The 12,232-nt window shown below is 42.2% G+C and overlaps 1 protein-coding gene across 1 annotated transcript in view; it reads left to right on the forward strand.

The window, feature by feature from the left end:
* The first annotated feature begins 667 nt into the window (after positions 1 to 667).
* PTGFRN (prostaglandin F2 receptor inhibitor) overlaps positions 668 to 12,232 on the forward strand; it is a 62,651-nt gene continuing 51,086 nt past the window's right edge. The window contains exons 1-2 of the mRNA XM_066338334.1: positions 668 to 691; positions 869 to 932. Coding sequence (XP_066194431.1) covers positions 668 to 691; positions 869 to 932 — 88 coding nt within the window. The remainder of the gene's footprint in view (positions 692 to 868; positions 933 to 12,232) is intronic.

A 12,232-nucleotide genomic window follows, 5' to 3' on the forward strand; every position in this document is an offset into this window, starting at 1 on the left:
ACCTAATCAACCTGTGAAATGCTCTGGAAACCAAAACATCTCTCCTAGGACAAGACGACCAAAAACCAAAACAAGTATCTGATTGTTACCAGGGCTCAGGCAGTAAAGTAAACAATAAGCGTTCCACCTCCTGGATTTTTTCCTGGTTCTTATTTGAGGTTCAAAGTAATAATTTCAGTGGATCTGAAGAAAAAAAAAGAAGAAGAGAAAAAAGAGTGTCTTGTTTAAATGCTTTGGGGCGTGAGAGAAGAACATGTACTCAGTAGATCCTGGGGGAAAACCACTGATAATGGGTTTCCCAGAGATGGCCTTTTTCTTCCTCACCTTTTAGACCTGTGTGGCACTCACTGTCTGCTATGATGAAAGTCAGTTCCAGCATGCCAGAAGAACCCCAGGAGCTGTGTGTTTAGATGAATGGAGTTGTTTCCTGCATCTCGTGTCTGAAATTATTTTTGTTTCTTTTCCTTAGAAGCTACAACAATTAGTCATTTGAATCAAGGTTTAATTCACGCTCTGCAATAGAAGGCTTTTGGTAATTAGTATAAGTTATTGTGATCATGCACTTCAAGGAAAAGCACTCTTTAATCTTTTCCTGCATTTGCAGCTAAAGTGGGAGCATTAGAAAACGGGAGAGCCTCAAGGTTTAGGGCAGGGAAGCAATGTAAGGATGATTGCCTACGGAGTGTTCAAGGTATGTCAGAGTGGAATCTGCTCCCTCTTCCCTTGCTGGTGCCTGCTTACCTGCGGCTGAGCCCAGGGCTGGCCCTGGTGGCCTTTGCCTGCCTGTTCTTGGAAGGAGGCAGGCTCAGATCTTCACTGGTACTCAGAAAAGGCTTACAGCTAGACCTGCCTGTCTCCTGTGACTTAGGAGGTGGCTAAAAAGGCTCCCAAAGGGGAAATGCAGCCTGCTAAGGCGCTAGAAGCACGCAGGAGTGAGCGTTGGAGCTGGGTTGGTGAGGCACTGAAGGGCAGGTGGTGGTGCTGAGGAGGAAGCACTTTCCCTGTGGCTTTGTCATGCTGATGTATTTTCTTGGTGTGTAGGCTGCAGGAACATGTGGGAATCGAAGGGTGAACAGTGTAGTGAGTGTTTGTTCCTTTACATCCCGAGTTCTTTAGGGTTGGCAGATGATAGATTAGTCACCTTCTCTGGCTCTCTCGCATCTTTGTAGGTGCCTGTCTGGGGCTGCTTTTTAGGGAGCCTAGGTGCTTTTTCTGAAATTCTTCGACCTTGTTCCCCAGGTTTCTCGATGGCTACATTTCAATATAGCAACAGCTTGCTCTCTTTAGGTAGCCTCTGTTGTATTTGGCTCTAATCCCTGAACTGAGGTATAAACCTGCCTGAACAAGATTTGAAGTAAGCAGTAGGGGTCATTTAAAAATGCAGCCACATGCTTGATTAGAGGGGAATGTGCTTAAGAAATAACATATATCCATCCGTCTAGTTATATAAACAAACATTCAGAGACATTTGAGATTTCAGCTTTCACGTATAATGTATTCATGGGTTGATTTGTTTCTGTGTGGTTGCTTCTTCTTGTTGTGGGTTGGAGTTTTTTTTTTCCCCAATCTCCATAATCCTTGTCAAACACTAACCTGCAAAACAGAAATGTATATATATATTTTTTTTTTAGAAGGGAAATGGGTACATATCTGAATAAGGTATTTTTAGAAAGTGAGCATTTCAATTGTCTGGCTTTAGATGCCTTTCAGTGATATATTTTATGTTGTATGAAGTTCTGTGTTTTGGGAGGAACAGAAAGGGGACACATTGTCTGAAAAGGTGAATTCTTTCAGATTATGTATAGAAGTCAATTGAAAGTTAAATTGGAAAGAACTTGAGGAAAACATTACTAACATGAGCTAGGTCAAAGTACGGGTTATGTCAGTGTCTATAAAAGTCTCTAGTACTTTCAAAAGCAAGATATTAGATAGAGCATAAAGTCACTGTGTATATTGTAATGCAGATAAAAATATCTGTTTAATACTTCGTTTTTTACTTTTATTGGAGATGTTACCAGGCCTCTGATATTTGTTCTGCTATCTCAGATCTGTGATGGTAAGTGATAAAGTCTGTTTTATAGAGACCTGTGAGGTGAAGTTGTCTAGGCATACCGATCTTTCCATTTCTGTCCAAGAATAATAAGCAGTTTCCTGCATGACCCCAGTTCCTAACCTGCACAAGGTACCTCAAAACTGGATCGAACAAGACAGGGAGAGACTGTGACATAAGCAGGTTTGAAGTTGTAAGAATTTCCTGTTCTAAAGAAGAAATGAGCTCGTATCAGGGGGATACTAGGTTTGCAATTTTACCTTTTTTTTTTTTTTGTCACTTGATTTTCTAGAAAACCTCAATTTTCAGTTATCTTTCAAGACTCAAGTATCTACTGAGAAGAGACTTTAAAAATAATGAGAAACTTTTAATACACCTTGTCTTTTGCAAGGGGCAAAAATATAAAATCAGTTTCAGACCAAACAGCTTTTGGATAAACTGACAAATAGCTGCTAAGATGCTGAAAGTCTTGAATAATGTCTTTCCAGATGAGCAGCATATGTAAAATAGGATAGGAAGCAAGACAGAAATTTAGGAACTTAAAGTTTCTTAGGTTTTTGGAGTTTTGTATCAGAAGCTGGCTTATTCATATACACGTAAGATTTCATAATTGTAAAGCAGAACTGATTTCTTCTTAATGAAGTCTGAGACAGGAAAAAAGGATGCCCTTTTTTTTTTTTTCATTCAAGCTGGGTTTCCAGTGGAAGCTGCAATCAACTTCGATGATGGCATTCTGACCATAGTTTAAAGTGAGTTAGGTAGAAGGTAGAACCCATGTTGCTCAATGCCCTTGTTGAGTCTTGGAAAAGTTATAAAGCAATGTGATGTAATACTTGTAGATTTGAGTCGACGTAATTGCCATGGGGACTGCTTGAAACTGGTACTGGGGTGTTGCAGTTGGTGTTCCATTTCACTTGCCTTCCTCCTGGAGGAGGGAAGTTGTGGGGAAAGAGGGGCTGAAGAAGCAGGCTGGGGAGCAGTATCTGTTGTATGCAGCAGTGGCAAAATACTGCTGCAGAAATATGAATTGCTGAAGCAAGCTGAAGTATTTGACTAGTGATAATCTCCACAGCCAGATGGAATTTGCATGGATGCTCTAAAAGATCTGAACTGTTAGCTGAGCTATGGGAAGAAGAGGTAAGAAAGGCAGAGAATCCTGGACAGGATTTCCTTTAAAAAAGAATCTGAGGGTGGTTTTTAGAATTAATTGACTTGTGAACTTCAGGAATGAGAACTAATTAAAGACTGGAGCTCCCAGGCAATCTGTCACAGCTGCCAATAAGCAGGGCTGGCAGCAATGCCTGTAGTATATCTGCTTGTTACTGTTTGTTATGAGTGCCATCTCTTAAATTGTTTATTATTCTGCAGGACTTCAGGCATTCGTGTTGAAATTTTCTGGGCTGCATGTCTACCACAGGTTGACTTTTTTTTTTTCACCCAGGAAACACTGTTCCCCTCTTTCCTTAGAAAGCTCCAGTATTTCCAATAGTTACACTTGGGAAGGTGGCAGTGTGAATTCTCTTTTTCCTTTTTGATTCTTGTAGCTTCTAGCTATTTCTTCCTTGTCACTCTTGAACCAATAATAATCTTAGCTGCCAAGTTTATAAGTTCTAGCACAGCATGGTTTAGAACAAGAACTGAAAATTTGGCTGGAGTGTTAACTCTGCATCAAGAATGTGGCTTTTGCTGTTTGTAGGAAAATGTCCAAATTTGGCCACATTATAAGACTTGGAAAAGCATCAATTTGTAAAAGCTTAATAGGGAATTAGTCTCAGGTCCCTAGAGAAAACATTCTGTCATTGCTTGTAAGGTGTCAAAGGATTACAACTGCAGTTGGGGGTGGAGAAATGGAGCCCTCCTTTTTATTCCAGTTTCTGACTTCTGTAAATGTGTGTGAAGGCCTTCCCCCCCCACCCCCTTCTGTTCTTTTTTTCTCTCCTTTTGCCAAATTAGCCGATGCTGGAGTGATGTACTGGTCTGTGTGGATCACTGATCAGAGCTGCTGTGAGAGTCTGCTGCTTGTAGCACACAAAGTGTATATATATATCATCTTTCTTATATGTAGCTTGGAAAAAAAATCAATGTAAACTTTGCGTTGCTTTTAACTTTTGTTCTCTGGCTTCAGTTCCTCTCTCAGGCTTTTTTCCCAGATATCCATCACCATTCTTTACTTCACACTGGCTATAAAACAACTCCTGCTGCTGTAGCTGCTCTTATTCCACTCTTTCTGTTTAACAGGCATGATTAGTCTGGACTTGCCTTTCTGCCTTTCTTAAAGACGTGGTTTAGCTGTGCTGCTCAGTGCTAGCTTCATGCCTGCAGTTTGTGTGCTCTCATGCTTTTTGAGTCACTCTTCTTGCCGCATCAGTAGCCTCTAAAAAGAGTTTGGTGGAACCATTGCTGGGGATCGTGTTGGTTAGCGAGAATCCAGTCCTCTGACAAAAGCTGGCTCTGCTTAGGTTTGCCAGTCTTAAAAAGAACAGTTGCCAGTGTGGAGGACTTTGTTTCCGTGCGTGTTGCACTGCTGGCTCCAAGTGCAGAGCTTTAGAGTGGTGTTTCAGCGGGCCTTTGATGCAGTGTGGCTGTGGGGAATCTTTGAGCGGGCTGTAACGCATTGTTCTCCTACACGCATTAAAATGATTGTTGCAAGAGAGGCATCCGCGGGGACCTCTGCCAGCTCCTTATTGATGTGTGCAGTTTCATCTATTGACACGCTACCCTTCATTATTACACACTGGATCCTGTGGCAGTGGAATTCGCTATTAAATCTGCCCCGCGAAAGGGAATTGGCTGAGGTTGCTTTAAAAGCAGTGTGACCCCTGCATTTGCAAAGAATAGCTTCTAAATATGAAACAGATGCTGAACTGATGGAGGATGCTTCCTAGATTTTCAGGGTACCAAACATATTCACTTTAAACTAAAAAATCAGAATTTGCTTGATTTGAGAATGGTAATTCAAGTTCCAATACTCTTTTTTTCCCCCTCAGAAATGCATGTCTAATCAGTACATGGATTTGTGCTTGAATGCAGCCAGTAATACTGAGGTGAAAATAGGCAATTATTTGTTAATGGAAACTGTTAGAATAGGCAGCGAGGTGTTAGTCTTTCTGTCTGCACTCTAATCCTCTTCCTGGAGGGTGAGAGAGGTGATGTGTCTTCCTTTGCCTTTTGCCTTTGCCACAGACTATGTTGTGCTTTCACAGCACCACCCGTAATATTTCTCCAGATAACATCCACCTTCCCCCAGAAGAGGTGCTATATTCTTTAGAAGCCCAGCAACATACTGTGTGTTGGGGAGGTGATGTCAGTGGATGGTGAGTGTCTGTGTAAAGTGTCTTTATGGTGTTCACGTGCAGTGTTCTTGTTCCCATCCAGTTCATCTGGAGGTATAAATTAATGCAGGGTGAGGAGTGTATCACATCAGCCTTGTTTCTGTTTGATCTCGGGGCTTGGTCCTAGACAAGGCATGCTGTACCTTTGGGCAAACAGAGCTTAAGTGCTTGGAGGTGGCCTCATCAGTGAGAAAATAAAGAGCATAACAGCTTATTGGAGACAAAAATCACTTGGTGAGTGGAGGTGGGAAGTAACGCAAGGCTGGATCTTCCCTGTCTTATCATGAAACTGGGTTGAATGGTCACTAAAGCTATTGACTGAGCCCTGTCTGCTGGCAACTCTATTGATAGGCACCTGTCAATAGTTGCAAAGCTGCTGACATCCCTAGGTCTGTGGGTTTAGCTATTAAAAAAAATCGAGAAATAGCATATATAGGATAATACCCAGGGGTCAGTGGGCACAGAAGTGTGGCTGTTGCTTGAAATTAGAAGTAGGAGAAGGAAGGGGAGGAGAGAGAACTGGAGCAGGGCATGCTTTCCACAGAGAAAGGAAAGGGAGGGAATAGCTTGTTTAAAATGGAAGAATCAGTTGAAGGTTTGTCTGCATGACATGGTGGTGCTGGGGCAGTTATCACTACAAAACAGCCTTGGTAAAGAACCACAGGTTTCTCAAAACTCTGCAGTTGAATCTTGAAGTACCTTGGTTTTCTGAGCCACGTTTTCTGCTCATCACTGGTTGGTAAATGGAATATCTAATTGTAGACTCCTGCAGAGTTTAAAACAAGGACTGAAGTGTGATGCATGTGGCTGCAGGGTATGCTGTGGCATCTGAGTTGCTGGTGTCTGCCTTTCAAGTCTGGAAGGGAGGGGTTGAGGGGGAGATTGCAGTACTGTGAACAGAGTTACTGGGTGGAGATGTCCTTCCGAAATAGCCAAAGAACAAATGAGACTTCACATGGAACCCTTGTTCCTGCTTAGGACCAGAGGCCTCAGGGTGTGTTCCAGACTTTACCTTATAGATCTCCAGGGATCAACTGAGATAGGCCACAGCCACTTAGAAAGTATTTGCTAAAGGTAACTTGAAGTATTTTTCACTGACCCTCCTCTTGATGTGAGCCATCAGCTTTTAGGTTTTATGTATATAGAGGGATTTTTCTCCCTCTCTGATGCTGTAGAGAGACCCTTAAACCTCTTTGTGTATCTGGGCAAGGGTATGAACCTACAAGTGGATGCAAAGCAGTGCATGGGATACTTCTGTACTGAAACTTGTAAGGTTTAACAATTCCTACCCCAGAATGAGTCCCTTTACCTTGGACTTTGATGGAACATGCGTTTGTCGGCAAAGTAATGTGCTGGCTTTGTGGTTTTTTTTTTTTTTTTTTTGGTCGCACTTCTGGTGATGGTGCATTGGGGCGAGAACACGCTTTGCATATGTGGGTTTGGGCCGAGTCCAGCGTGAGTTCTGCCCTCACGTGAGTTGAGTGGCAGTCTGGGCTCAGCACTAATCCTCCAGTGCCAGGGCTGCCTTGTTGCTGTGGACTGTGGATTTCAGTCCAAAGCGGGGCTCTGGTCAGGCGACTGTCATGAGTACACAGATGTTTCTTGGAATTTAAACACTGCAACAGAGGTTGGCTCCTGGGTGAGCTCAGAACCCAGTTTCTGATACACAACAGCCAGATATGTGTTGGCTGTGGCTGACACATGCACAAGGAGGGACAGCCCTGTCTGCCCTGGTTTTGACTGTTCTGTTTGCATGGGTGAGTGAAGAACTTCGACCTTTGAAGTCATTTGAATGCTTCTTGGCACTAGTTAACACCACCACTTCCTTCTGCATCTCCCCAGCAATTGCTGTTTTCATATGTATTAGAAACTTGAAAAGCTCATGAAGTGACAATTGTTTTCAATACATGAAGCCAAGGAGATTTTGAACTGGTGGTAATTAATGCAGTACCTTTAGGACCTTTGTATTGTCCTGGATGTATGTCACCAGATAATGACAGAAAATGGTCTGATGATTGTTTCTGTGTCTTTGCAAGATCTTTAAATTCCTCACAGGCAATTTCATGTACCCTTCTCTTGTAGTTTGATATAAAATTTGCTCCTGGTACATTTTACCATGTTTCAGACAGATCTTTAGGACGTCTTCAGGGGCAGTGATATGGCTGGGTTTGGGCACTCTCCAGAGATATGCAAAGGGGAGGAAGCATGGCTTGCCTGTGTTCTTTTTCTGCTGTGACACTTCTTAGAGACCCCTGGTTCATGCACTGAGCATAGCTTGGAGGGTTGGTGGGAGCTTCAGGGGACCTGTGGGTCTGTTTCAGCAGCCTCTGCCACAGGAGCCTGAGACTGTCTCCTGAGTAGCCTGGCTGTACTGAGGACCTTCTGCTTTTTCTTGGAAAAGATGGCATGTGTGCTTTGTCTTGAAGTGGGTGAAGGGCAGTGAGTACCTGCTGGGAAACCTAAATAGCACTTGGACAGAATTCTGCTCATCTGGTGATATATATTGTTAGCATTCCTAGGAGAGCAGAATCTCTCTCTTGCCCTCTTTCAGAACATCTGTTTCTGTGCATGAAGTCATCTTTTGCCTGTCTTTTTTTTCTTCCATTTGAATCCACTTCTACCTAAATAGTCTTCTTTGCAGCATCAGAAGCATGAATGACAGCAAGGATTTTGTCGGGTCATCTTGGGTGTTTTGTTCTGCAGGAACGTCACTGTGGGTAGAAGTGTTGGAGTGTACACTTGTGATGGGCAGAGCTGTGAGAGGCTGTGGGATGTGAGCTGAGCTGTGTTTGAGCTCATTGAGGCAGAATGATAGCAAAGGTATAACTATGGAGAGGTTTTTTCACTAGGATCTTGGTGCTTGTGAAACTTTACAAAAGTTTCGTATTGTATCTGTTTCAGAAAAAGGACGTGTATGCCATTTCTTCTTACTGTAACAGCTGGTCTAATGAAAGGTCTCTGAAGAATATTGCCTTATATTACTGTGGTTACATAAATACTGCTAGACTGTTACACAGTTATTCTGTGACTTCTTGTAATTTTGATGATTTTTTGCCACATGAATGCTGAATTATGCATTGCATGGAAGCTCCTGTCACAAGTCTCAAGTAATAACAAAACTGGAGTTTAAAACTGAATGAGCTCTAAAAATGAAATAGTTGGCAGAACATTCTTTGAATTTATGGTGGGGGTCATATAGAAGTTCTGCTGCCCATTTCTGGATTCTCCCTTCTTAGCATCACCTACCTCTGTTACAGATTTTTTTGTGTTGAGATAGAAACTAATTGGAATTAGGACTATGAAGATGGTGAAGGGACTGGCGGGGAAGCCATGCAAGGGCAACTGAGGTCACTTGTTCTGTTCAGCCTGAAGGAGGCTGAGGAGAAACCTCATTGGGGTTCCAGCTTCCTCATGAGGGGAAGGGGAGGGGCAGGCACTGATCTCCTTGTGGTGACCAGGGACAGGATCCAAAGGATTGGCCTGAAGGTGTCAGGGCAGGTTTAGGTTGGATATTGGGAAAGGCTCTTCACCCAGAGTGTGGTTGGGCACTGGACAGGCTCCCCAGGGCAGTGGTCACAGCACCAAGACTCACAGAGTTCAGGAAGTGTTTGGACACTGCTCAGGCACATGGTGTGACCCCTGGGGTGTCCTCTGCAGGGCCAAGAATTGGACTTGGTGATCCTCATGTGTCCCTTCCAACTTGGGATGCTCTGTGATTCTGTGAATGTTTTCTTTCCTTGTCCATTGGTGTTTCTGGCATTTAAGGATGAAATAGGGACAAACATTTAAGTGACTGACATCCAGGCTTAGCAGGAGCTTAGGAAGTTAGATTTTTGAAGTCTATTCTCTTTTACTGACAGAAACTAGGGAGCCTCATTTTAAGCTTTTCCTATAGGATGTTTCTTGTAACCCCAGTACTGCCTCATGGACTTAGTCTGACTATGATAGCTGAAACTGAACATTCAGCACTTGTGCATTTCCATAAAAATACATAAATCCTGAAACAGTCCACAATAGTGATGTTAAATTTGTTATTGGCTTCTAGTGTTGACATTCAAAGATGCAGCTTTTGCTTCTGCTGTTGTTTCAGGCTCTCTGCAGATAACTTACAGCCTTGGCTTACAATACTCTGGGTGGCTTTCACTCAAAGTTTGAGCTGCCCTCTATAAATATGCATCCTTCCTGCAGAAAACAGGGTTTTGATTACTGAGTTCTGCTGCTTAACAGATGCTTGTTTCAGCGATAACCAGTTGACTGACCATGCCTGTGACTCTTCCCTGGCAGTCCGCTGTGTGCATACCTTTTCTCAAAGTGGGTATCAGCTCGGAGTAAGAAGTGGTTTTGATGATTTACAGCACCATGCCCAAGAGCTTTCTTTTCCCAGAGAATTTGTAATCTGAATAATGTGATGTGAGTACACCTTTGTTAGATTTGTAAACTCACATAATGATTAGAAGGGAAGAATACATCTGCCAGGTGGATTAATGAAGATGGTTCTTTTCATCAGCAGAGAGATTTTTTTCAATAGGATCTCAGAGAATTCTGGGAGCACTCACTGATTGTACTGAGCAATTGTAGGTGATAGACAGGTAGTGAATTTCTTGCATTGAACTGCGAAGAGATGAAAGTGAAGTAGTGTGAACAGGGTAGGCAGAAATATGAATGCCTTAAGACTGCCCAGGGAAGATAATTACTCAAATATTAAACCATTTTTTTAAAAACACAATTCTCTTTGGTAAAGAGGATGTGCTTTTACAATAAAGGCAAAGAGTGCTGCTTTTCAATCTAGGGACAGACTGGACTTTTGTACTTTAAGACTTCCAGGCAATCCCTTGTCCAAGACTTGCTTATTCCTTGTGAAAGGAATAAAGGTCTTGAAATAATCTGTGTTTTGTCTGGGGAAAGGCAAAACTTGATCTAGTTGTGTGCTTTGTGCCCTGCATTTTGACTCCATGTAGGCTTAGGCTATAAAACTACAAGCAGTGGAAGCGTTTGTAGGTTGCTCTTGCATTCCATTAAGGCAGGTGCTCTTCTGCTTGAATTCTTTGGAACATCATAATTTGGTATTGTGGATTTGAACAGGTTTAAGCTCCTGGGAAATGCTCCTCAGATTATTAATCTCTAAAAACCCGTTCTTTTTTTTCTGAAAAATTAAGTGGGGAGGCAGTAGGTGAGAGCAAAGTTATATAGTAAACTAGAGCCCTGTAAATTCTTTGTGTACCTTCCATTTAGATCTTCACTAGCAGCAGGAGTGCCTTTTCGGCATTTTGTTATTTTCTTGTAACAGTAGTAATACTGATTGCTCTCTAATAATAAACAAATTTTCTGTAGGATATTGGTGCTGTTAACATGACTTATGGCTGCCATTCCAGCAAGACAGAAACACAGTCGGTTATGTGGTGTAGTAAAATAAAAATTGAGCAGACCGTATAAGTAGTACTTAGAAACTTTAAAGTGTGGATTTATAAACAGTGAAGAAATTAAAAGGGAAATAAACAATTTTGTTGTATTTATTTATGAAAGACTTGTCAGTCTTATTGTTATATATTGCTGACATTGGATGTTGCTAGGTGCAGGCCTGGGAGGAGGGTACTTTATTTTTAAACTATCCATTGAGAAATCTGAGTACAGTCTACCGTGCTGCTTTCTGAACATTAATGAAGGCATAGCTCCTTTTCTTTTGCCCAAGGGGGCTTAGATATAGCACCAACTTCTTAAACAATGCTATCTTTTCAGATGTTATCATGAAGTATGTGAGCAAGGAGAACTTCTTGGTGCTGCACAGAATTCAGTCTCTTACTTGCTTATCTTTTTATTTGGTTTTTGTTTGTTTATTGGTTTGGGTTTACTTTTTTTATTTTTTATTTTTTTTTTATTTTATTAATGCTTGTGAGATCAGGCTTTCAGTTAATTTTTTTTTTTTTTCAGCCTGAGTTAAGGGCTTGGGTGCCAAATGAATACCTCTCCAGTTTAGGTTGGTGTGGTAGAAATACATGTCACATTTCTGTTTTCTTTCTGTTTTCTCACATTTGGGTCTGTTTTGTGCTTGCACTTGGAGCGGTTCCCATAAGTTCGTGTGGTCTCTAGTATACTAAGGCTGCTGAGCAGGTCTCTTTGGCTTCCAGGATGTGTTCTGACACAGGGAGCAAGGCTTGCCCTGCTCGTTGGACAGGAGTGTTTCATGCTCTGGTTTTCTGGGCCCAGTCAGAAGTACCTCTGGGGAGTATTAATAAAATAAAATAAATACGTCTGGCTCTCTGTGCAGTGAGGACATCCTTTGTTACCCAAGAGCTCTTTGCTCTCAAGTGAAAGGGACAGTTCAGATAGATGTTCACTAGAAATCCCAAAGGTAACTTAAAAGCTGCTACTAAGGCTCTTCCCTCGTGCTTTAAAAGCATGGACTGCTAATTCCAGTGTTTGTGGCCAAATCCATCTACAGCTCTCCAGGTGAATTTTAGCACCCTTGACTTTCTAAATTGGTGACGTACTTTCCCCTTCTGTTCTCATGGTGTTAGAGAGCTACTGTGCTTGCACTAGACATAATTTCAATTGATATTAAAATTTTGTTTGCATCAATACAGGGGTTGGTGGAAACTTCTGAGGCTTAGTCAGCAGTGCACTGTTGCATTTCCAATGAGTTGCAAGAGGTCTTGTCTGTAGTTGTCGTGCTACAGATGTGCACCAGTGCAGGATCCACAAAATGGCTGGTGTGCTGTCCATTGGGATATGCAGAGTCTTTTGTTCTGCTGAACAATGTACTGTGGGATATAGCTGTTCTTTCCAAGGCAGCAAATGTGAGGATGCCTGGGGTGCATGCAATCTGCTGTCTGTTTCAATGTAAGCTGATTAT

Source organism: Sylvia atricapilla, chromosome 2, assembly GCF_009819655.1.
Source record: "Sylvia atricapilla isolate bSylAtr1 chromosome 2, bSylAtr1.pri, whole genome shotgun sequence".
NCBI lineage: Eukaryota > Metazoa > Chordata > Aves > Passeriformes > Sylviidae > Sylvia > Sylvia atricapilla.